This window comes from Ambystoma mexicanum, chromosome 5p (assembly GCF_040938575.1).
Source record: "Ambystoma mexicanum isolate Mex_15411 chromosome 5p, UKY_AmexF1_1, whole genome shotgun sequence".
Taxonomy (NCBI): domain Eukaryota; kingdom Metazoa; phylum Chordata; class Amphibia; order Caudata; family Ambystomatidae; genus Ambystoma; species Ambystoma mexicanum.
Genome location: NC_090930.1, coordinates 1,032,022,353 through 1,032,046,447, shown reverse-complemented (window position 1 = coordinate 1,032,046,447; position 24,095 = coordinate 1,032,022,353). Strand labels below are relative to the sequence as shown.

At 45.0% G+C, this 24,095-nt stretch overlaps 1 protein-coding gene across 1 annotated transcript in view; it reads left to right on the top strand.

Moving 5' to 3' along the window:
• The window catches only part of EXOC2 (exocyst complex component 2), a 1,591,413-nt gene that overhangs the window by 175,585 nt on the left and 1,391,733 nt on the right, over positions 1 to 24,095 (top strand). Inside the window, exon 5 of the mRNA XM_069613520.1 lies at positions 20,031 to 20,144. Coding sequence (XP_069469621.1) covers positions 20,031 to 20,144 — 114 coding nt within the window. The remainder of the gene's footprint in view (positions 1 to 20,030; positions 20,145 to 24,095) is intronic.

Genomic DNA, 24,095 nt, shown 5'->3' with positions numbered 1-24,095 from the left:
GCAATTGCACGTAGACATTGTCTTAGACGTCTTCACGCAATGGGGATTCCCGGAAATAGACCTGTTCGCAACCCTGGAGAACTCACAATGCCAAAGTTACGCCTCCAGGTACCCCCAGAACCAGTCCAGGGGGAACGGTCTGTCGATTCAATGGTCAGGGAAATTTGTTTATGCCTTTCCCCCGACTCCCTTCCTCAACAAGGTGGTGCACAAGATGCACCAGGAGCAGGTTACCATGATACTAGTGGCCCCAATGTGGGCCCGGGCAGCCATGGTTCGCTCACTTGATGGAGATGTCACTATCTCCCCCAATGAAACTTCCCTGCCCGTACAACATGCTGTCACAAGACAAGGGCAGGACTCTGCATCCATGCCCTCAGACCATGAACTTAGCAGCCTGGCTCCTGAAATCATAGAATTTGGACATTTACATCTCCCACAGAGATGTATGGACATCCTCGGGGAAGCCAGAAAACCTAATACTCGCCACTGCTATTCCAGCAAGTGGAAAAGATTTGTCATCTGGTGTAGAGGTAAGAACATCAACCCGGTTGACTGCTCTGCCACTAACATTATTCTGTACTTGACCCAATTACTGGATTCAGGTCTAGTGTTTAATTCCATTAAAGTCCACGTAGCGGCACTTTCTGCATACACCACTTCCCAACTTAAAGTGTCGTGGTGGAAGATACCAGTTATCAAGGCCTTCATGGAGGGGGTAAAGAGAATACACCCTCCGATAGCTAACCCAGCTCCCGGATGGGATTTAAACGTGGTACTTTCTAGACTCATGGGCACTCCTTTCGAACCCATGCACAAGGCAACTCTTACATACCTCACTCTTAAGACTGCTTTCCTAATAGCTATCACCTCCATTAGAAGAGTAAGTGAACTACAGGCTCTTTCTGTACTAGACCCCTTCGTAACAGTTCACAAGGATAAGGTGGTTCTACGCACACACCCAAGGTTTGCACCAAAATTAATCTCGAAATTTCATGTAAACCAGTCTATAGAACTACCAACGTTCTTTCAAAACCCTTCCAGCTTGGGAGAAAAAAGTCTGCATACACTAGATGTATGCAGAGCTGTCATGTTCTACATGGAAAGAACCAGAACACTGAGAAAGACTAATCAGTTCTTTGTCTCGGTGGCAGCAGGAAGAGAAGGAGATGCAGTTTCTAAGTTCACTATATCTAGATGGATTGTACAATGCATCACTCTCTGTTACACTCTTGCTAAGAGAGAACTACCCTTCAAGCCAAGAGCACATTCCACTCGAGGCACTGGGGCTTCCATAGCATTCATTGCAAATGTTCCCCTTGAGTCCATCTGCAAAGCGGCTACCTGGAGTTCTGTGCACACCTTTACAAAACACTACTGTCTAGATGCACACTCTAGATCTGACTCCCAGGTGGGACAGGCAGTATTAAGACATCTTTTCTCTACTGTTCCTTCTCATAACCCACCGCCAACTCCGGGTACTGCTCGCTAGTCTATGCACAGCATGTGATTCTAAGCAGATTAACAAACATCAGAAGACAATGCATTACTTACCGTAAAAGCATTTCTGATGGTTGTATCTGCTTAGATTCACATGAGCCCGCCCTTCCTCCCCGCTCGGATGGAAGGAACATAGACATCCTTTCCTATATTTCTCTCTTTTCTGTACTCACTCACGTCTAGAAGGCTCCCTCAGGGCAGAAAAATACAAACAGAGGGACCTCGACGCGTGAGGGATTGTGGGTACAACGCACGTCACTATAGGGATAGTGTTTCAGACACGCCTTGTCGACGTCCCCTTTTCGACTACGAAAAACAAAATGCAATACTCCGCAGTGACCACTGGATGTCGGACCTATGCACAGCATGTGAATCTAAGCAGATACAACCATCAGAAATGCTTTTACGGTAAGTAATGCATTGTCATGTATGCCGCTGCCTATGGTTAACTGTGAATTGGCATGAGGTGCTGAATCTGGACTTTTTGTTAGAAAATTTAGAATTGTACACCCTACCTTGCCCCAAATGGAATATACCGGTGCTGGGATTCCTCTTGTGTTTGGGCCACCATTTAGAGAGTATTCCATTCCTCGCCATATCCGAGACTCTTTCCCAAGATGCCACCTTCATCTTGAAAGCCAGACACACTGATTCTCAGCGGAACTTCCCTAAAGCAAGGGAGCTTGTAAGTAGGCTGAGTTGTATGCCAACATACTTGTCTGTGGTTGGTGGACCGTTTCCAGATTAAACCCCTGAAGTAAGATTTCAATTGCACAGTTATGAAATGGTGATTGTCCTTTGAATGCTTCAGGTCTGCATTTACAGAAAAGCAAACCTTGCCATTGCATTCTCCAGTAGACCGTACTCAAGCTGCTAACAGGCAACCTGAAGACCTTGATTGCCCACCTCTTGATCAACCCCTGCATGTCTACCTATGCTTGGACTTTAAAGACCCCTAGGGTTAGCAGTGCAAAGTGTTTTCCTCCTGTAGATCTCCTGACTATTTCGGCTCGGCTGTATTCGGACCAGAAAATAGTTCTGATGGTACCTTTTGTGGATGTGTCCCTGGTCGGTATTGCTGTCGATCCCAAAGGTTACTATGCTTTTTGTCCCTGTAAAACCAAATATTGTATGCCTTGCAGATGTGTTTGATATTGAGCACCCCTTTCTGTGCTGTGACCCCTGCCCACACCACACTTACTTTGTCGCTGCTGGTTGACGGCTGCCAGCTTCCTGCTTCCCTGGTGGACACCTTCAGAAACCACCTGGAGCTGCTTCAGTAGGAGCTGCCCTTTGCCTTGGGGTTATTAGCCGAGGGATGTCCGGGCAAGGCTGTCCTGGAAGAGCCTTTGAATTACAGCTGTTCAGTCACAGATGTGGCCCGCACCAATGAGATTCAAATGGGCTAAGAGATACCCAACTGTTTTGGACAATTGCAAGGGGGAGGGTGGAGAGAGTAAGAAAGCCAGAAACAAACAAAAGACTACACCACAGAGACTGCACACCCTAGATTCAGACAAGCTCAAAAAACGGGGTCGGAGTCAGCAAACGCAAAATAAACCCCAGAGAAAACCACAAAATAGCCAACAAATGATTGCAAAATACACCAAATGCCTCCAGAAAAGCACAGGCCAAAACCTGGATTTAAATCAATGTAGTTACATGGATTACTCACTGAGTAGGTACTCACTCAAGTGCCTTCCTGGTAGGATAATGTGTTATAACTTAATGCATGCGTTCATTTATAGCATTCTTTATACAGATAAATAGTGAGCAGGGCTGGGGCATGAAAAGAGAGGCAGGCCACTAACAAAATAAAAATCTTTCAGAAGCGAACTATCCAAATGCCAAAAGTTAGCATGAGTGAGGTGGGAATGAGTTAACAACTAATTTGTGAAAAGTGTGCTTCCTGAATGTGCATATGGATGCGTGCACAATACAGGAAGGGTCGTACACTGGAAAACGCAGTCGGAGATCAGGAAGGGTCGTACACTGGAAAACGCAGTCGGAGATCAAATAAAGATGTGGTAACTAAGGAGAGACTGTGCACAAAGACCAAAGAAAGAGATTGAGGTAATATGACACAATGTAATTCACAGAATCTGCCTATTTCCTCCAACTCATCTTTACAATTCTCTATTATCTTGGTGAGAGTGATGCATATTAGTAGATCAGCAGTGTCAGTTATCTATCGCACTGGACACACGTTTTTGTGGAGCAGTGGGTTAATTGTTTTTCACATTTAACATTTATTATTAAGATATTCTGCAATACCCAAGTAACAAACATGATAAATAATTGCATATTAATAATAACACATTGAAAAACAATCTATTAGCGTATAGAATATGTAAAAAGCATATAAAGTACGTTTCTTTATTCTGTAATTAATGTTATATATATTTGGCAGTTACAAATATACAGTTACATCTCTAATCATATGGTCATTATAAATACAAAACAGTAAACAAAAATATGAAAAATGAAAGTTACAAAATAAGTCTGGTAACATTTAGCATACAATAACAATCTAACTCGCCTTTAAGTTAAATAGTATCAAAAGATAATGTGGTTGAACTATGAACCTATATTGCCAACATTCTCTAGGTTATGTCACTACTATTTATGTGTGGCATAAAATATTTAAGAAATAGGCAGAAATAATTTCAAACCGAGAAGACTTTCCAAAAACAATTAGATATTTAGAGCAATGGTGGGGGGCTTGGACAGGAGCCTGCAAGATGGCCTCCTAATTCAGTGGCCGCCTTTGTCAACATTGTTACATGAATTTAAGAGGTGAAATAATTGCAAGAAGATCTTCCCTCTGTGACATCTCGCGACAGGTCACCCTGCAGATCACAATGTTGCCTTTGTGAAGTTTCATATTGATGCCAAACAGGAATTTCATTGTGTTGTGTAATGGCAGTTACATTACTCTTAGGTAATCTAATACACTGCTCGCTGCTGTTAGGCTGTATGAACTTTTGGAACAAGAGTTGCTGCAGTGTCTTCTGCCTTGCTTGTCCTTGCTCTATTGCTTCCAGAGCTTTGTAGGTATTGACGCACGGGCAGATGTTTAACTATCGGGAATCAGAGGCAGCTGTTGAGCCCATGGCACCCTGCTTCTAACCCCTCTTATATGCTTTAATTATTCAAGTGACGCTTAATACCAAGTATCGATAGTGATCGACATAACCCGATCCAGTTAATGAAATGTCTCCAGAAGAATTTCATAACATTTTATCAGCTGTCTATAGTTAACAAATTTATATATAGCACCTATTGAGGATTATTTCTTTCATTCATTCTTGGAGAAACTGCTGCAGCACAGAGGATCAATACTTAGTAGCTAACATGCACTAATGTACTCTTGGACATTTCAGATTTTGGGCTCATTTTAATTCTGCCAATCCTAATTGCCCATATAGCAGCCTTAATTCATTATATATGATGCATAAGTAGATGTTGTAATGATGTCCAACTAATGAACATTTTCTTCTATAGCTATCACTTAAAGCAACAATTAAGGTGAACAATATACTGCTAACTTCAATGGTATTCCTGAAAAAGTTGAAGGAGATAATCCTATTACATTTCTGAAAAGCTGAAAATCTCTTAGATTAACATTCAATACTGCTCTAGAATTAAAGCGAGTTCAGAGTTAGACCCCACTTGACTTCCAGTAATGCATCACCAAGACCATTAATTGCATGCTTTGTTCTCCATCAACAAGCTCGTTGTGTGTTGACTTAAGCTAAAAAGCTGACCCCTCTACTATATGCACAGCAAAAAATATATATTGCCCCATACCTTTACAAAGAAATCCAAAATAAAATGAAAATATTTAGACCTACGACCAATGCTATAAAAACTTGGTTTAAGATGGGGCCTTTTGGCTCCTGCTAAAAGTATTGAAACGGCCAATTTAGGAATATTTTTAGCCAGAAGAACTATTCAAATCTTCTCACTCACTTGATCCTAATGGAATGGAAGCCACTTGGTCTGATTCCTCATCTACAATAAATAACTTCTCTTCTATGGATGCTCAACCCTCTTGCGTTGACCACAAGCATTGAGGCATTAAATTCAGCACGCAGCAGAGCTGGTGTGTCCTCTTCAATCCCTGTATCTGACCAGTAGCAGAAATCAAATCTTCTGACGTTGATCTTGTTTATCTGTTGGTCTTTTGATCGCAATCCTGTTTCTGTCTGCTCTTTTCATCTGTGTCTATAATCCGTATTTGTGCTCTTTTCTTAATCTTGAAATTTCTCTAAGTTAAGTTCTATGTCAGTGGTGATCCAAATGAGGTAATATGGTTTCTTGGCCTCTGGCTCTCCTCTGATATTGGCCTACGGCTTTTGAACCCTCATCTGTATCATTTAAACAAAAAAAAATAGATTTGTATTTGTTTTTCCAGCAAAATAATCATAAAACACTGACAATGATAATACACACCAATGCGACAGCATGTATCCCTTAAAGAAAAAATACAGTCATGCCTGTTGTTTACCAATTTTCCAATGTGCAATATAACAAAAATGATAATAGAACCTCATGTGGCAATGATGCAATATTGGGAGCTCAGTAACATTCTAGAAGCTAACAAAAGAATAAACTCTGCTATTGCCCTCCCCAAACTTTAATGACACAGAGATATTGTTGCTGCCCTGAAACGGGGGTTGTGGTGCTGATAAGCAAACTATTTAATAAGCCAAATTAGCAGATCGAGTTCCTCTCGACACTTAAAGGGTCTTTCTGGTGTTTCCTCACTATTTTATCCCATAGGCGGCAGTGGCGAGTCGTGCAGGAGAATTAATGTCCAGAGTTCACTTTGTGTTCGTTGCTATGGTCATCCCATAGCTTGTGAATGGTCTCTCCCCGGTTTCTCTTTCCTGTAAAATTCCATGAAGGGGAGCCATTCAGCCTCCACAAGTGTGTGTTTCCATGAGGGTTGCCGTGAGGCTCTCCATCTCGTAAATGTCAAATGCTTTGTGGAGCCAGTCTAACTTGGACGAAAGGGTGTTCCTTTTCCATTGTTGCGCTAAGCATGCTCTTGCTGCCAGGAAAAGATTCAGAGGCATATGTGTTAGAAAATAATAGTCCTTGTCTCTCCTTTCGACCACGAATAGCAATAATAGAGGAGTATACGCTATGTCTATCTTATCAATTGCGTTAACCCAGCACAACGCATCCTTACAATAAGTCTGCACTTTTGGGCAACTCCACCATTGATGCCAGTAGTCTGAGACCTGCATGCAGCACCTCCAACAAATCGGAGTGACCCCTGCATACATTTTTTAACACTTGAGTGGGGCTCAGTGCCTGCGGAACAGGAGACTAAAATTCAACATTTTATACTGCATTGCAACTGTTGCTTACCAAAACGCTCTGTGCAACGTGGGCCAGATCTCCGTCGCCTTGCAGCTCTAAGTCTTTTTCCCAGAAGTCCTGAGAACGGGGGGTGGGGTAGATGACCTCTTGTTAGCAATGCTGTATGTATTTGTGACATCCAACCCCTTTGTGTCAGTGTGCGAATCAAGAATGCGCTCAAAGGGGGTTAAGGGCCTCTTCAATTGGTCTTTCTAGCAGTGGTCAGATAAAACCCCTCTAAACTGTAGGTAAATGAGTGAGGGGGTGTTTTGTATTTGCAGCGCTTGTTCTAGGACATTCTTGGATATGAACATACCTTTGCTCCACATTTGGCCAGCCCTGGTCAGTCTTGCTTCATACAATTCTTGGAAACTGTCTAAATCTACGACTGGGTTTCTTATTGGGGGTGCCCACATGCAGCTCAGTGGGGAAGGCCATGTGGTGATACCTTTCATGTTTGCCCACATACATGGTGGGTCTTGATCTTTTTAGTAAGTCTGCTCTGGTGAACCCACAGCCATTCTCCCATTCTCCCATTGTGACCGTGGTGAAAAGAATGTTTTCAAGGATGACCCATTGTTTCTCTTTATTTTCTTTCAAGTTGTCCACTATTACCTTGAAGCTGACATCTGCTGCGATGAAATTCCATCCCTGCACGCCTTATGTGACTTTGAACTTTTCATTCTTACTCGCTTGTCGGGCTTTCATTTTTAGCCCTGCAACATGTCCGCACCTTTTGCTGCCTTCCTGCCATATATTCACTCTGTGGCCTGGGCCCACTCCCGGTGGTTGGCTAGGCTACTTGAGCCAATCACCTGAACCGGGAGGCTGGAGCCGGCCCTGGTGGCAAAGGCCCGGAACAAAGGCCCTGTCTGCCCCTGTCCGCACTGGTAGGCTACATACTCCCCCCCCCCTTCCCCCGTAATGTTTGTTGTGTGCCCCCTTCCCCCGTTATGTTTGTTGTATGCCCCCTTCCCGTTGTGTGCCCTCTTCCCCCGTGATGTTTGTTGTGTGCCCCATGGCCCTGTGATTGTTGTGTGCCCCCATGCCCCTGTGATTGTTGTGTGCCCCTTACCCCCCAGGATGGTTGTGTGTGCCCCCACCCCCTCAGTCTCCCTTGATTGTATGCTGTTACTCCCTTTCTCCCCCTTTCTTCCATTTTGTGTAATATTGGTCTTGTTCCAAGGCCATTTTTTCTCCTCCACACCTTGAAATTTCCTGATTATTTGAATTCTGACACCAGTAAAATTGACTTTAAACTATTAGTGTGCACTGATAATCCACAGTATCTGGCTAGGCTACTTGAGCCAATCACCTGAGCCGGGAGGCTGGAGCCGGCCCTTGTGGCAAAGGCCCGGAACAAATGCCCTGTTTGCACCGATAGGCTACATACTCCCCCCTCCCTTCCCCGTGATGTTTGTTGTGTGCCCCCTTGCCCCGTGATATTTGTTGTGTGCCTCTTCCCCCGTGATGTTTGTTGTGTGCCCCCTTGCCAGTGTGATTGTTGTGTAACCCCTTACCCCCATGATGTATGTCGTTACCCCCTTTCTCCCTTTCTCCGCTCTCTAGCACTTTGCTATTCTTACTTGTCTCCTGATCTGTATGATAGCTGCCTGTCTGTATCCCCCTCTTCTATTTTGTTTTCTCCTACCCCTCCCTGCCAGCACTACTCTGAAAGGTTGTCTGGCCTAGTATGTTGGTCGTCTGTTTTGTCTCTCCCCCGAAACTCCCATCCTCACCCACTTATCCCTCCTCCCTTCCCCTTGTTAATTTCTGGAACTACCTCAATTGCCGTCTGGCATAGAAATTGTAGCCGCCTGTCTTCTCATCCACCCAACCTCTCGCCCTCCCCACCCCTTCCCTCCTCTTGTTAAATTCTGACACTACCTCAATTGCCGTCAGGCATAGTAATTCTAGCCGCCTGTCTTTCTCATCCTCCTGCCCTTTCCCCCCTCCCCAACCCTCTCCTCTTGTTAAATTCCGGCACTACCTCAATTGCCGTCGGGCATAGTAATTGCAGCCGCCTGTCTTTCTCATCCCTCTGCCCTCTCGCCCTCCCCTCCTCTTGTTGAATTCCGGCGCTACCTCAATTGTCGTCAGGCATAATAATTGCAGCTGCCTGTCTTTCTCATCCTCCTGCCCTCTCACCTCCCCTACTCCTTCCCTCCTCCTGTTAAATTCGGGCACTACCACAATTGCTGTCAGGCATAGTAATTGTAGCCGCCTTTTTTTCTCATCCTCCTGCCCTCTCGCCCTCCCCACGGCTCCCCTCCCCTCCTCTTGTTGAATTCCGCCACTACCTCAGTTGCCGTCAGGCATAGTAATTGTAGCCGCTTCTCTTTCTCATCCACTCTCCTCCTCCCCTCCCTATTACTGTTCATTAGCACTTACTCTATCATTTGTCTCTTGACCTTTGTGATAGCAGCGTGTTTGTCTCTCCCCCTTCTCTCCGTTTTCTCCTCCCTCTTCCCCCTCCAGCACTACTCTGAATTGTCGTCAGACCTCGTATGCTAGTTGCTTCTGTTGTTTCTCTCCTTCTCCTTCACTCCTTGCCCCCCCTCTCCCCCCCGCTTCTTTTCAATTTTTCCAGCACTACATCAATTGTCGTCAGGCATAGTAATGTATCCGCTTGTGTTTCTCATTTTTCCCCCCACCCCCAATTCTCCCTCTCCTCCCTTATTGTTCCTTGCACTTGCACTATCTAACATGCCGCCAGGCTGATTACGATAGTTCTTTTTCACATTCTGATTTGCTTCAAGGACTTGCAAGAATGTAACTGTATTCTTCCATGTTCCCTCCCTCCTTGAAGCGCTTTGAAACACATTGTTTATAGGTGCTATACAAATAAACAATCAATTCAATTCAATCCTGAGTTGGGCCGCTTTGTAGTACTCCCTTATGTCCGGGTAGCTCATCACGCCTTCTTCCTTGGGAAGAACAAGAGTTTTGTATGCAATTGGTGGTCTTTGTCGTACCCAGAGAAAGGAGAGAAGCTCACTTTTCATATTTAGTATGACCACCACGGGAACCTCTATTGTAAGTGCTTGAAATATAAACGACAATCTAGGGAGTATATTCATTTTAATTGATGTAAAACGTGCTATCCAGGATAGTCATTCTTGACACATCTATTGAGATCTCGCCCCATAGTGGCGGATAGTTGGTCTCGTATAGATCGCTGAGCTGTCTTGTGAGAGTTACACCCAGTTACCTGATGCTAGCTGTGCTAATTTGTAGACCGTGACGCCGTATAGGGCGTTTGGTATGGGAGTTGTCTGGTAACAAGGGTAGCGCTGTTGTTTTGTGAATATTGATTCAAAACCCTGAGTAAAGGCCATCATTTTCCTTATTTGCAACAAGGCCGGACTGAGACCTCAGGCGTGGTGATGTATGCAAGGATATCGTCCGCAAACATTGCAAGTTTGTAATCAAAGCCCCTCCTTTGAAAACCTCTTAAACTAGTGTTGTGGTCGATTTCCAGGTGGCTACTGCCATGCAGCGTACCCTACCATCCCTCCTGATAGGGACGATAAACGCATGGATGAATGGGCGCGCAAGGTATTTTCTGCTGGGAGTATGGCACTGAAATCGGCCAACTCCACCTGTGCCTTGGCAACATTTTCGCACACTCTGTGGAACATTATTTTACGCTTGCGGCTGAGCATATTCCCCAAGGGGAAGAAAGGAATGGCTTTCTAGCTATTGTGCAGGATGGCAAGGATGGCATGTGTGAATCCCTTCCGTCTGGGTTGGAGACTGTGGATAGTGTTGCAAGGTCCATGGCTACGAGCACCGTGATGCGCAGATTTGCGTGGTTGCGGAAGTCCGGTTTTGCACCCGATGTACAGGCCTGTATTCTCAACATGCCCTTTGATGGGTCGCATCTTTTTGTCAGCAAGGCTGACGAGAGCCTTGAGAAGTTGCAGACCTCCAAGGCAGCTGCCAAATCTTTGGGCGCAGCTGTCAGACAACCTCAGCCTTTTCGTCCTAGGGGACAGCAATGGAGGGGTGGTTCCTTTCACTATTACTCCTCATTTGGAAAGGCGAAAGGGATGGCCAATCAAAGGGGCCAACGTAGGTTCACTCGTGGTGGACAAGGTAGAGGTGCCAAAGCTGCTCAGGCAGCTGCCTCTTTGCCATCAGGCACTGCCACTGCCGCTGCTAAACAGCTCAGAGACCAGATCTCATTGTTCTCCGGTGGGGGGCAGGATGTCGCAGCATCTCGAAGAATGGTGAGCTATTACTTCAGATGCGTGGGCTCTGGATACAATAGCCCACGGTTACTGCCTCCCTTTTCTCCAACGGCCTCACGACAATCCACTGGGGAAACACTCATTGAAGGTTACGGATCCGCTCCTTGTGCAGGAGATTTTAGCCCTGCTGGAGAAAGGCGTTATAGGACCAGTGCCTGTGGCGGAGTGGAACAAGGGTTGGTATTCCCCTTCTTTTTTGATACCCAAAAAGGACAGAGGACTGAGACCCATTTTGGACTTACGTTACTTGAACAAGTTCCTCAGGAAGGACAAGTTCAAGATGGTCACTCTTTCTCAGATCCTTCAGGCCCTCCAACTTCAGGATTGGTTGGTGTCATTTGACCTGCAGGATGCTTATTTTCATGTGCCGATCCATCTCAAGCACAGGAAATACCTCAGGTTTGCAGTCGGCGGATCCCACTATCAGTTTGGGTCCTGCCATTCAGGCTCACCGCCGCCCTAAGGGTTTTCACCCAGCTTATGGTGCTGGTGGCAGCGCATCTCAGGAGAGGGGGGATTCACGTCTACCCCTACCTGGACGATTGGCTGATCAGGGCGTGTTCTCCCGAACAAGCCTTGGATCATCTCAGCATCACCTGCCATTCCCTTCACAAGCTGGGCTTCTCCCTCAACTTCAAGAAGTTACATATGACACCATCCCAACAGCTGCAATACATAGGGGCAGTTTTGGACACGTCCTTGGGCATGTGCTCGCCACCCAGCGTGAGGGCTCATCACATTCTTCAGATGGTCAGAACATTTCAGCAAGCCCAGAGTCTTCCGGCTTTCTAATTCTTAAGATTGCTCAGCCTCATGGAATCCTGCATTTTTCTGGTGCTGGAGGCCCGCTTGAGAATGAGATCCCTTCAGTGGGCTCTACAGACTCAATGGTCCCAGTTCTCGGGCAGGATGTCAGATCTCCTTCATGTTCCGCTCTCAGTCTTGCAGGAGCTTCTGTGGTGGGCCAATAAGAAGAATCTCATGAAAGGAGAGCCTTTTTGGCAACCATGGCCACATGTCACAGTGGTGAAGGACTCTTCCCTGACAGGGTGGGGAGCTCATGCCGACGATCTGTCCATCAGCGGTCGTTGGTCTCCATCAGATTCCTGACTTCACATCAATCTTTTGGAGCTGCGAGGCATCAGACTGGCACTGAAGGCTTTTCTGCCATAATGACGGGCAACACAGCGGCAGTGCATTACCTCAACAAGAGAGGAGGTGTGGGGTCACTGCCTCTGTGCAGGGAGGCAATGCAGCTCTGGTTCTGGGCTATACAAGAGGGAATGTCCCTATCGGCTGTTCATCTAGCCGGCGAGGAGAACATGGCGGCGTACGCTCTAAGCAGGCAGGGGGCGATCTCCCACGAGTGGCAACTAGCTGAGGAACTCCTTCAGGAGATTTTCGCCCTTTGGGGAACTCCACAGTTGGACCTGTTTGCGACTGTTGACAACCGAAAGTGCGAAAGGTACTGCTCGCGGGAATTTCCTCTGAGAGGAGCTCTAGGAGACGCGTTCGCCGTGGGGTGGCTCTTCCCGCTACTGTACACGTTTTCTCCGATCTCCATCATCCCTCAAGTTCTCAGGAGGTTGAGAAGGTTCGAGATCCACATGATCATCATTGCTCCGGATTGGGCCAGGAGAGTGTGGTACCCGGACCTTCTGGACATGTCCGTCTGTCCTGAAATGCGTCTTCCCCAACGAGAGGATCTTCGCTCGCGAGAGGACGGTTGGGTTCTCCATCCAGAGGTAAAGACTCTCAACCTTCACGCATGGTTTCTGAGAGGTTGAGATACAGGGATTGGGACCTCCCGAATGACGTGGGGCTCACAAATGTGTTCCCGCCGTCACCTTTTCAGGTACCGGTTTGGGATCTTAATTTGGTTCGAAAATGTTTAATGGGTGCTCCGTTTGAACCTTTGCACTCTTGCCCATTAATACTGCTGACACTTAAAACTGTTTTCTTGGTTGCAGTCACATCTGCTAGAAGAGTGAGCGAGTTTCAGGCACTTTCTTCTAAGCCACCCTTTACTTTGTTCCACAAGAACATGGTTGTATTGAGAGTACGTCTGTCCTTTTTACCTAAGGTTGTGTCAGAATTTCATTTGAGTCAGAAGGTGGTACTCCCCGCTTTCTATCCTCCTCCTCATCCTAGTAAGGAAGAGGAAAGGATCCATAGGTTGGATCCTTGAAGAGCCTTGAGGTTTCATCTCTCCTGGATAGCTAAACTCAGAGTGGACAAAAGCTCTTTGTGGGGTATACTGGGCACCATTTAGGACAGGCTGTTACTAAGCAGATCTTGTCTAGGTGGATTAGCCTCACTATTTCAGATTGCTACCGGCTGGCTGGTAAGGACCCTCCTCAGGGTTTGAGGGCTTATTCCACCAGGGGCATTGCTACTTTAACAGCCTTCCAGAGGCGGGTGCCGGTTAAACATATCTGTGATGCTTCAACGTGGTCTTCTATACACACGTTTGTTAAGTATTACTCCCTGAATACTTCCCATGCTCAGGATGTTACCTTTGGTAAGGTAGTGCTTTACTCTGCCATTTAATTGGATATGTTTACATTCTTTTCCCACCTCCACTCCTTATTACTTCTTTGGGAGTCTGTCATAGATGAGCAATACGTTGGAGGACACATTCCATTTGAAGAACAAGTTACTTACCAAACTGGTAACATTCTTTCGACTGGATGTTCCTCCAACGTATTCCTCATCGCCCTCCCAGCCTACCCCTCTCGAGAATTTCCCATGCCATTACAACTTACGTCCCGCAAGGCTAAGTGCAGTAGATGCTGTGTTCTGGGCATGTGTGCCACATGTTGTGAGGGGGGAAAACCCTGAACTGATGTGACGGGTGCCGTGCGTGCTCCTTATAACATCCGATGACATCACCCTCGACAGAGGCCTTCGACGGACATCGACCCAACGCCATTGACGCAAGGACACCCTCTGCCGAAATAATTTCCAAAGCAGCACAGCTGTGGACATTACATGTCATAGATGAGAAATACGTTGGAGGAATATCCAGTTGAAAGAACGTTACCAGTTTGGTAAGTAACTTGTTCTTCTCTTCTTATCTTTCTTTTCTTTTCGATACTGTTTGTTGATGTCAACCACCTTTGAAATCAGACTCTCTCCTGATGAACCATGGAACTCCCTGTGGGAAAACATGTGTTGAGAGATGTATATTTAATTTTTGTGCATAGAGAAATGCATATTGCAGCTTTGTGAAAAAAGGATGTACCAAGACACTACCAGTGTATCAAATCTGAATAAGTTGTATGACGATAAATACAAAACAATGAACTGTATGACAAATAATAGACATAGGACACTTCCAATTGTATGATGGATTAATACAATATGGACAAAGTAAACAACTGCTATACACAGAATAAAGCAAAACTGAACCAATTATAAGCAAATGTGTATGTGATTGTAACATAAATTAAGAGTAACGGTTAGCACACAGTCTAAAAACACAACTCCCAAGAAAATACAAGTATCAATTATTGTTATGGTCACAATAAAAGTGCTAGATGTGCTGATAACAGTGGAACTATATTATGTGGACTCGCCCAAGAGAGGAAACAAGCCGATCGTGACCGGAAATCAGGTGTACGACTACCACAATACAATAGTCTTGACACTAAGGCGCAAATAACCAGCGCACGGAAAACTGGGTCCAAATCCTACCTCAGTCAACAATCAAAGGAGATGTGAGCACAACTAATTCAGAGCATAACTCATGTACTGTATGTGGTACCTTCATCAAACACAAGATTTATGTAACCCTGCACAAACATACTCTTACCAGATGATCACGGAACAAGAAACAAATATATTTGCACAGCCAAAGGTAAGAGGTTACGCCTACATCCGCATTCATCAGGTGTTAAGTTGATTTATTCGGGCACCATTTCCATTTTTATGGTCTCCAGGCGCTCGCATGGCTCTGCTCAGAAAAGTGGGTAGGGTTGGTTAGTGAGGGGGAATGCCCCAGGTGAGACGCGGTATGTTACCAGGGGAGAAGATGAGGACAGTGGGACTGCCCTCCTCCTCTCCATTGAATCTCTAACCCAAATCCCCTGAACCCCCTGTATATAACCAATCCTCTAGGATCCCATCTTCCATTATTTCCAAAAAGCATAACTTCCTGAATCCTTGTTTCACCGGTCTCCATTCAAATACTGCTCATCCGTCTTCTTTCTGTCCCTCTGCTTATCATTTTCCACCTTCCCAACCTAACCAGACAAAACACTACGATTCCCACAATCCCCTTTTATGTATGTCGTAATTCCAACTATTCCTGTTTATCCCGCAAATCCCACCATCCTCTATGTTATGTTCTTCATCCCGGTATTCTCGTCCATTTAACAAACCCTCCAAAAAATACCCTTCTGAGATCACCCCAAACCCAAATACGGACGATACGATTACATATAACACCTTTTTCCCTTCCGACTCTGTAGCATGCTCTGACACACAAACCTTCCCCTTTTCTGACACAACCAACCTTCACACCACACAATAGACAACTGACTAATGTCAAACCTGAGTACCTGACATGGCCCAACTCGAGGGTCAGGCAAAGTCAGGCAATTAACTCAGATCACACACACCTGATGGCCGTTCCTTTTCCCCAAAGGGATAAAAGGTGGCGCAAGTGAGCACAGTACGAGGAAGGCAAGTACAGCAGACAGCACGACGAGACGGCTACCACGCGGCAGTTCAAAAGAAGGAGAAAGGCAGCAGGAATCACGAGGGTGGTGAAGAGAAGTGATCTGCCCTTTTCGTCCCAGGCCTGCAGAACCTTCATGGAAGAGAGCCTAAGGCTCACGAACAATAGTACAAGTGTCCTGCACCAGATGTCAACGGTACAAGGTGCAAGCCTATGCTGATGAGCAGGAGTGAGGGAAGCTCCCACAACCTGCGGTACCGGCCTTGACTCCAGAGAAGCCAAAAGCCAAGCAGTTTGACACAGCCGGTGAGTCGAGGGGAGAACCAATAAGAACCGGGCTGTGATAAATGAGAATCGCAAAGTGGCAGGTTTTGAACCAAGCTGATGACCTTTGAATGAACTGTTAAAAGTGTGAAGGGGAGACCAGCTGCAGAGGGAAAGCAGCACCATGTGGGTGCTAACTTGAGAGACTCTTGTCCAGCCACATATGAGAGAAACTACAAGTACCATAATGTCGTAGGAGGGCTGGAGAAATAGGTTAAAGTGGTCATACAGAGGGCCAAGCAAAATCCCAGTACAATCGAAAGATTTTGATAGACGAGCAGTGCAAGAGAGAGGGAAGTGAATCCCACAGTGAAAGTGAACATTGAGAAACCAAGGGAATTGAATCCCGGTAAAGTCAAGTGGGTTCCGAGGTTGACCAAAGGAGATCCAGGGGTGGAGCCATCACCCAATCAGAAGACATGGAGAAATTGTGGGAGGGAAAATCCTGCAAAAGACAGCTACCGAGCAGGACCAAGGGAGATGCAGGCGTGAAGCCGTCACCCACAATTCATTGATAAAGGAACTGTGATCTATTTTGGAATATGATTGAGAAGGGTCAGCGCCCAGAAGAGGGGGACCCAGGGGTGAACACATCACCCAGTGAACATTGGAAAATAACTTTCATTTGTTAAAGGAACTTTTGTTTTGCTGTTTGAACACGTCCAAAGGAGGAGTAGAAACGAAAAGAACCTCCCCTCCACTGCTGTCCCCTAGGACGAAAAGGCGGAGGTTGACGCACAGCTGCGCTTAAAAATTTTGCCCCAGCTTTCAAGGTCTGCAGCTTCTCAGGAATGACAAGTTCAAGATGGTTACTCTTGCTCAAGTGCTCCAGGCCCTTGAACTTCAGGATTGGTTGGTGTCTCTGGACCTACAGGATCCTTACTTTCATGTGCCGATTCATCCCAAGCACAGAAAGTACCTGAAGTTTGCGGCTGGAGACTCGCACTTTCAGTTTCGGGTCCTGCTGTTCGGATTGACCTCCGCCCAAGGGTCTTCAACAAGCTAATGGTGGTGGTGGCAGCGTACCTCGGGCGAGGGGGGATTCATATCTTCCCCTACCTGGACGACTGGCTGATCCGGCGCGCTCTCCTGAGCAAGCATTGGATCACCTCAGTTTCACCTGCAGCTCCCTCCACAGGCTGGGCTTCTCCCTCAATTTCAAGAAGTCACATCTGACACCTTCCCAACAGCTCCAGTACATTAGGGCTGTGTTAGAAACGTCCTTAGAAGTGCTCGCCTCCCAAGGAAGTGCTAGCAGCAAAGGAATATTCCACTTGCTAATCCCTGAAAAGGTCACAATTGCAACACTTTTGCACTTACGTGCCAGCCCTGGCTGCAGTTTTGTAATTGTTTTCATTGCACCGTTTTATTAGTGTGTCTATGATGTTGAACGGTGAATTCTCTTTCATGGGGAGGGGAGATGATGCTCACAGAAGTCAATTGATCACTTTCCAATATACAAGAGTCTGCCCATCCTTTAGAAATTGATCTAGAAAAGTGAGTGATGAGCACATTTTATGGAGGTAGAGGCTGTGCCTGTAGGAGAGGTTTGGGAACTGTTAGGCATAGCCAAGCATGCAGGGCTGTCCAAATCCAGGCCTTGAGGCCGGAAACGTAACATGTTTTCTGGATATCCCACATTAATATTCATAAGAAGAAATGGGCATACATTTTGGAATCATTGTATCCAAATTTATCTCATGAATATTAATGAAGGGTATCCTGAAAATCCAAATGTTTCCGGCCCTAGAGGCAATGAGTTGGAAAGCCTTGCCCGTTCCAACCAGTGCAAAGCAACAAGGTTTGGTGAATCATGCTGATCTCTACTAAATGTGCCATCAGAAGACCTCTTTGCAATGGAAGCGGTCGTCAAAGGATTAGATCTTTGGTGGGGAAACCTGTATTTTGCGACTTGTGGGAGACAGCAGCTTAGACCCCTGGGTGAAGTGAGCAGGGATTCTGGTCTCTGCCCTATTCCCTGTCAAACACCTTGCCCTGCCTCGACAGGCCCTATCCTCAATGGGCAAATGCCCCAGCAGTCTTCTGAGCATAGCAACTGAGAATGTTAGAGTGAAGTTTGATGCATCTCACAGCCTGTTAAAAACATACTAAGGAAGTTGAAATGGACGACTGCGGTCTTCAAATATTAAGCTGCTCTTCCACTGACCCTTCATTTCTTCCCTCACTTAGGCATTTGCTGGTTATGGTAATGTCTGAGTTTCCACACATCCCTTTTCCTCATCGCCAACTCACAGATGTTTGTGTTGTTGTTTGGGGAGTGGGGGGGGAGAGGGGAGAGGGGAGAGGGGAGAGAGGGGAGAGGAGAGAGGAGAGAGGGGAGAGATATATATACACACAGGGTTGCAGTTCCTCTTTTGCCTTGTAAGGCCTCCTTTCCCTGACTAACCGAGGGGCCCCTCTAAGATCTACCACCTTACACTGCACCCTCCTTAGAAGGCCACCACAGGCCTAGCTGTCAGCACAGCAACACTAAACGAGCCAAGACTAAGCTCTCATTTAGCCCTGTCACACTCCCTCATCAGCGGCTAAACATACTTAAAGGGGTGTTGTCTATCAGATCCTGGGCTCTTCTCTGTGGATAACATAGTCCCAAGTTTTCTTTCGCCAAACCCATAGAAAGCCGATTGGCATCAAGGAACTGGGTGCTTCCGACCTGCCCCCATCAACACCTTAGGTTTGCATCTACCTATCCCTACCCACTTTTTTTCTTGCAGAGACCAACGTCGCGAGGCCACCAATAGCGACAGGCAGGCGCTATATGTGATCCCTTACATTATTTTACATTGCATCCCCCAGATCTCTCAAAGTCTTGCCTGTGGTGCCTCATTGCATAGTCTGCACTCACCCCTTAACTATTTTTCACTTTATAAAAGGAGATGCAGGTGGTGTGTTTTACATCAGGTGAAGCAACTTCAAGCTTTCAAAAAACCCTTCTTGACAGACCTATGTCCAGGACATCATCTAAGTTGTTAGAATGTATACACCCCCTTAAATCCTTCTGATTACTCTTAGGGTGGGAGATTGTAATGGGAATACATTAGTGAGAAAATAATATTGCAGATCTGGAAATCCCTGATTGTTGTGTTCTGTGTAAATAATAATGTAGGGAAGAGCATATTGCCCAGTTTCATTCTTCACCATTCTAGGCTGATCATTAGTTTTGTCATGCCACTTAAGCGTAATTTTCTGCATTAGTTTTGATCGCCAATAGAAATCAACGAACCTTTAACAGAAAAAATATTATTCATGTGCAGAAACCATTTACAAAAGCAGGTTAAAAAACGTTGAATCCTGTATGTTCCAAAATACGTTATCTAATGGCCACGTGGTAAAAGGGGGAAAAATGTGTTTTAGCATTGTCTTCCTGTAGAAGACTTCAACTCAAACGTTTGTGCTTTCTGATCAAAACAGTAGATTAGTAATCCTCTATTGTAGGGTTAGCATAGCGCTGCGGCACAGGCTTCCTTGTGTACACTTTAGCTATACCTTTAAAGAAAGACTGAATAATAATGCTAGTGTTCTAATCGGTGGAACATTTGATTCCATTTCTCAATATTGTATTTACACTGATGTCGATGTGGTGCCATGGTGGAACAGCCAGGGTCCTCACCGTCAGTACAGAATAACACAACTTCTTTATTTTAACTGCAACTTTATCCTTCATGCGGTGTGTCCAGACCCGATTTGGCCAGTCTCCTGTGGTAATTAAAATTGAAAAATGACTTAATTTCTATACGTTATTTAGACCAAATTATAAATCACATCTGAGATTCAAAGAATTCTATTGTCCTTTTTGTGCTGTATGAAACCACAGTGTTGTATATAATTCTCTTTTATGTACAATTACCAACATACATGCTTATGCATCTTGTTTTTTGCAGAGGGAAGGTTCCGCAGAAAGATTTGGAGACCCTCTTTCATGGGATGAGTGGAGATTTTACAAGTGAAAATTTCTCTGCTACTTGGTACCTGATAGAGAATCATTCCTCAACAAGGTTGGTTATATTTTCCTTTGCAACTAAATCTGTGTGCTTTGAATATACTTGAGCCATTGCGTATTTGGTTATAGGTATTGAATGTTTGTATGCATGGTATACATGTGTTTCATGCTTTTGAAGTATGATGCATGGTTTTTATACTCTTTTGCTTCACTTACTCCTTTGGACGGAACGTCTTGACTCGTATGGTGGATGGATGCTGGAGGGGAGAGTCCAGGACAGTGATGTTGAGTACTAGATTTCTGTTTTGTTGCCATTTTATTGTTGGTCAGCTTTTCTTGCTTATAATTTGCATTGCACAGTTTTACTAGAACATTGTTTATGAAATCCTGAACAGTAATAGTGAAATCCGTTTTTTTATAGGAAATGCACTGTAGTCTACTGTTATTCTTTTATTTCCCAGATACATATAAGAAGTGCGTTTAAGCAATTTCATACTTCTCAGAGCTCCATGTGGAAATTCTAAACCAACCATATACTATATAAATGAATTGTGTCCACCACTCAGAAAATCCTCACTCATACAGAATCCTTACTATAACCACTCCAAACCAGCTCTCTGCTATCCTCTATTTTGAAAGCTTTGGAATGGAATTGAATTGTGCTTCAGAAACTATTTACACATGTTTTTCTGCCATCCTTAATCAGGAATTCATCTATTTGGATGCACACCAAAACTGGCCTGGTGAGCAAATGTGACCAGCCCTAACAGGGCTGCAAGAGACTCGCTAGGGCTGTGTATGGCAGCAAGACTCTACGAGCAGCTAGGAGAAAACACACCAGATCTTACCATCTGCTTGGCCCTCAGGAGGATTAGCAGGGTCATCTCCGGTCCATTCTCACCCCAGAACTCTGCGCAGGGCGGGCTGCACCATCATTGACCCTGCTAAACCCCTGTAACCAACCTTCGGAGAATTTGCACTGCATGAAACAGGGAAGCTTGTTTGGGCAGACGATGAAGGGCAGTTGGCTAAGGGCTCTACCTGTTTACCTTTTTGCCACTTCATACTCCCTTCCACTCTGCTCAAATCCTATAATCAATCCAAAATGACTGTGAATCAAACGCGGTGACTATTTTCCTGTGAGAACTGATTTACCTTTTAGCTTTGATTTATACATCAACATCCCTGATTCTTGTCCACTTCTGTAGATCATTGGGTGTCCTGTTATCAACACTAATGCGGGGCATTGCATGCCGCATAGAGACCATGCAAATGACAGCGGTGCGCAATATAAATCAACATAACACAACATGCCTGGTAGATGTAGTTATTGTTCCCAGAGCCTAATTTATAAAATTGGTGTCAAGGCTCGACAGTATTTTAGACTATCTACGAGTACCGTGCCCAGACATCCTGGTCCAGAATGAGTTCAGGAATTTTTTACTTGGAGTCCTATTCTTTTTCATACTAAAAGCAGTTGCAACTGGTGATATGGTAAAGAGGGTAGCATGTAAAACCCTGCCCTGGATCACATTAACAAGTGAGCTTGGCCCCTTCGTAGAGGTTTTGAAGGGATTCACAGCCAACACAATTTGCAAGAAGGTTGACAAATGGTGTATTTTACAACACAATGTTCCAAAGAAATTGGCTAAAGAGCTTCACTTTTTAGATACTTCTGAATGGGGAAGAAAACACCAAATGGGCAACCTCCTCAGAACACAGGAGGTAGCAGCATTGATAGCAGCACTACAGACTACCCTCATAAAAGCAAAAGACGTACAGCAGCATTGCACGCTTTTGAATCTTTTCCTCATACAGGAATGTTCTGCTTGAATGTTGCAGGGAAACGCACTCTTTCTATGTTTCTCTTCTCATTTTGTTTTCACTTTTTCTTCTTTTTCTCTTTCTCTTTTCAGCTCTTGTTTTCTCTCTTGTTCACTTTCTCTGTATCATTTTCTCTTTCTCTCATACACCATGTTGTACCGAGAATCAGGGAATGGCATGTTAGGGAAGGGGTTGACCAAGGACTTCCATTGTTACCTTAGGTGAGGTGCTATGGGTAATGGGAGGCATGAACATTTAGATTCAGAGAAAGTGCTGCTTGAGATATAAAGATCTTAGACACTCATTTCACCCTCTTTAGTATGATGGTTGGCAGGCTGAAAGCCACCTCAGTGGTGGCAACCTTCCTCTGGAAAGAACTGTTGGGGGTGAGAGGAGGTCTCATGAAGGAATTGTAGCTCCATATACAGAAGATATATCTTGTAGGAAATCAAACCTTCTATCTATAAGAATGAACCTGAGCAGTTTAGAAAACGTCTAAGGACCCATCTAAAAACATGTGGCCAACTACCAAATGTACAGTATTTATTCTTAAAGTGAAGTTTTACTCTGATGTGTAAACACAAGGGCTCCCCGCAAAATGGTGGATGCCCATTTGTAATATGTTTAAGCACTTTATGAATGGTATCAAATACAATGGTTATTGTGTATTTGAGAAATCCATAATTGGGTTGTGAGGAGTGATTGGGTGCAAGGCAGAACTGGTCGTAAAATCTTAGTGAAAACAAGTGAAAGGGAGCAGGTGCAGCGATGGGTGTTTTGCCATGGTGAGTCCTGTAGATATTATCCAGTGTATGTTTGGAGATTTTGTATGCTTGCACAAGGCACAAATCACCACTATAGTACTATACAAACTATTGTAATAGGAAGGAACACAACAAAATGAAACCACAGAGAAGAATAGTACAGACATAAATACGCTTAGCATTGCACTTGGACCAGGAAAAAATAACAGAGAAAACATTAAGAAGGCAAATTGGAGGTGCTCTCAAAGGGCACGACTTACTTAGGATAACTGCATGCAACAATTAGATAAAAATGAAAAAAGTATATTCAGTGGCACTAGAGGGCCTAACAGTTAGGTTCTTCTCTATTTGCCAAGACCCCAAGGTGGTTATGAGCATTACAGCATGTTGAGGGGGCACCCCTATACAGACGTGACATTATGCAAGGAATAGCCAAGAGTACTGCATGTATATTTGTCAGTCAAGTAGATTACTTCCATATAGATGTGTGTGGCGGTGGGTGGATTCAAATTCACAAATTAGGGAGTAGATCTACGTTAACAAATGTCACCACAACATAGCGCAGTGACTAAGGGTAAGATGTAGCTAATTGACTTAATTCTATAAAATGTGAAGTTTGGGAATCGCTAGTCAAAATGGTGACTTTTGACATTTGATTATTATTGTTTGTCAATGACAAGAGGTTGATGTGGATTAATAACCTGGTCAAGCCGGTACTTTGGGTAATTTATTTGTACTGAAAGGGTGAGACCACACAGCATATGCCAAACCTGCAAACGGGCTTGGAACTATAAATTAAGATTGGTCTTTAGGGTTAGGCTTTCTCAGGTTGCCTGCAGTCACCCTGACCCCAGGCTTAAAAGGGTTCTTGTACCCTATGAACTCTTCCCTCTTTGGAAATATCTTTGGCCTTCCTATCTTAGGTTTGTGGGTTTCCTTCACCCCTCTTCTTTAGGCCACTCTAGATTTCTTCTTCTCTGGTCTTAATCCCAGTTTTAGAGAGCTTCCGGCACCATATGGTCTTTTCCGTCTAGGGAAGTCTCTTGAGGAGTTTGGACTCGGGCTTAAGTGTTTCCCACACGTTTCGACTGTATGTCCTTAGGATTACGTCTTCTCTGCTTCTTGGTTCATGTTGAAAGTGGTTCCTGCACCTTATGATCTGTTGATGTATCCTCTTATCTTCTAGCAGCCACACAATCTCCTGGGGGTCCCTCTATTGGATCTGGGAACCATTTGAGTCCGGGCTGGAAAAGGACCTTACTAATACCCTCTGCTGGTCGCTATTTTCTACCCTCTTCATCCTCCCTCTACACCTGCTCTGGACCTCCCCCTCCTTGTCATGATGCTTATTCCCCCTCCCACCATGGGCTCCACCCCTTCAAATCAGGGCTTGAGCCCCCCCTTTTTTCAGACATGCC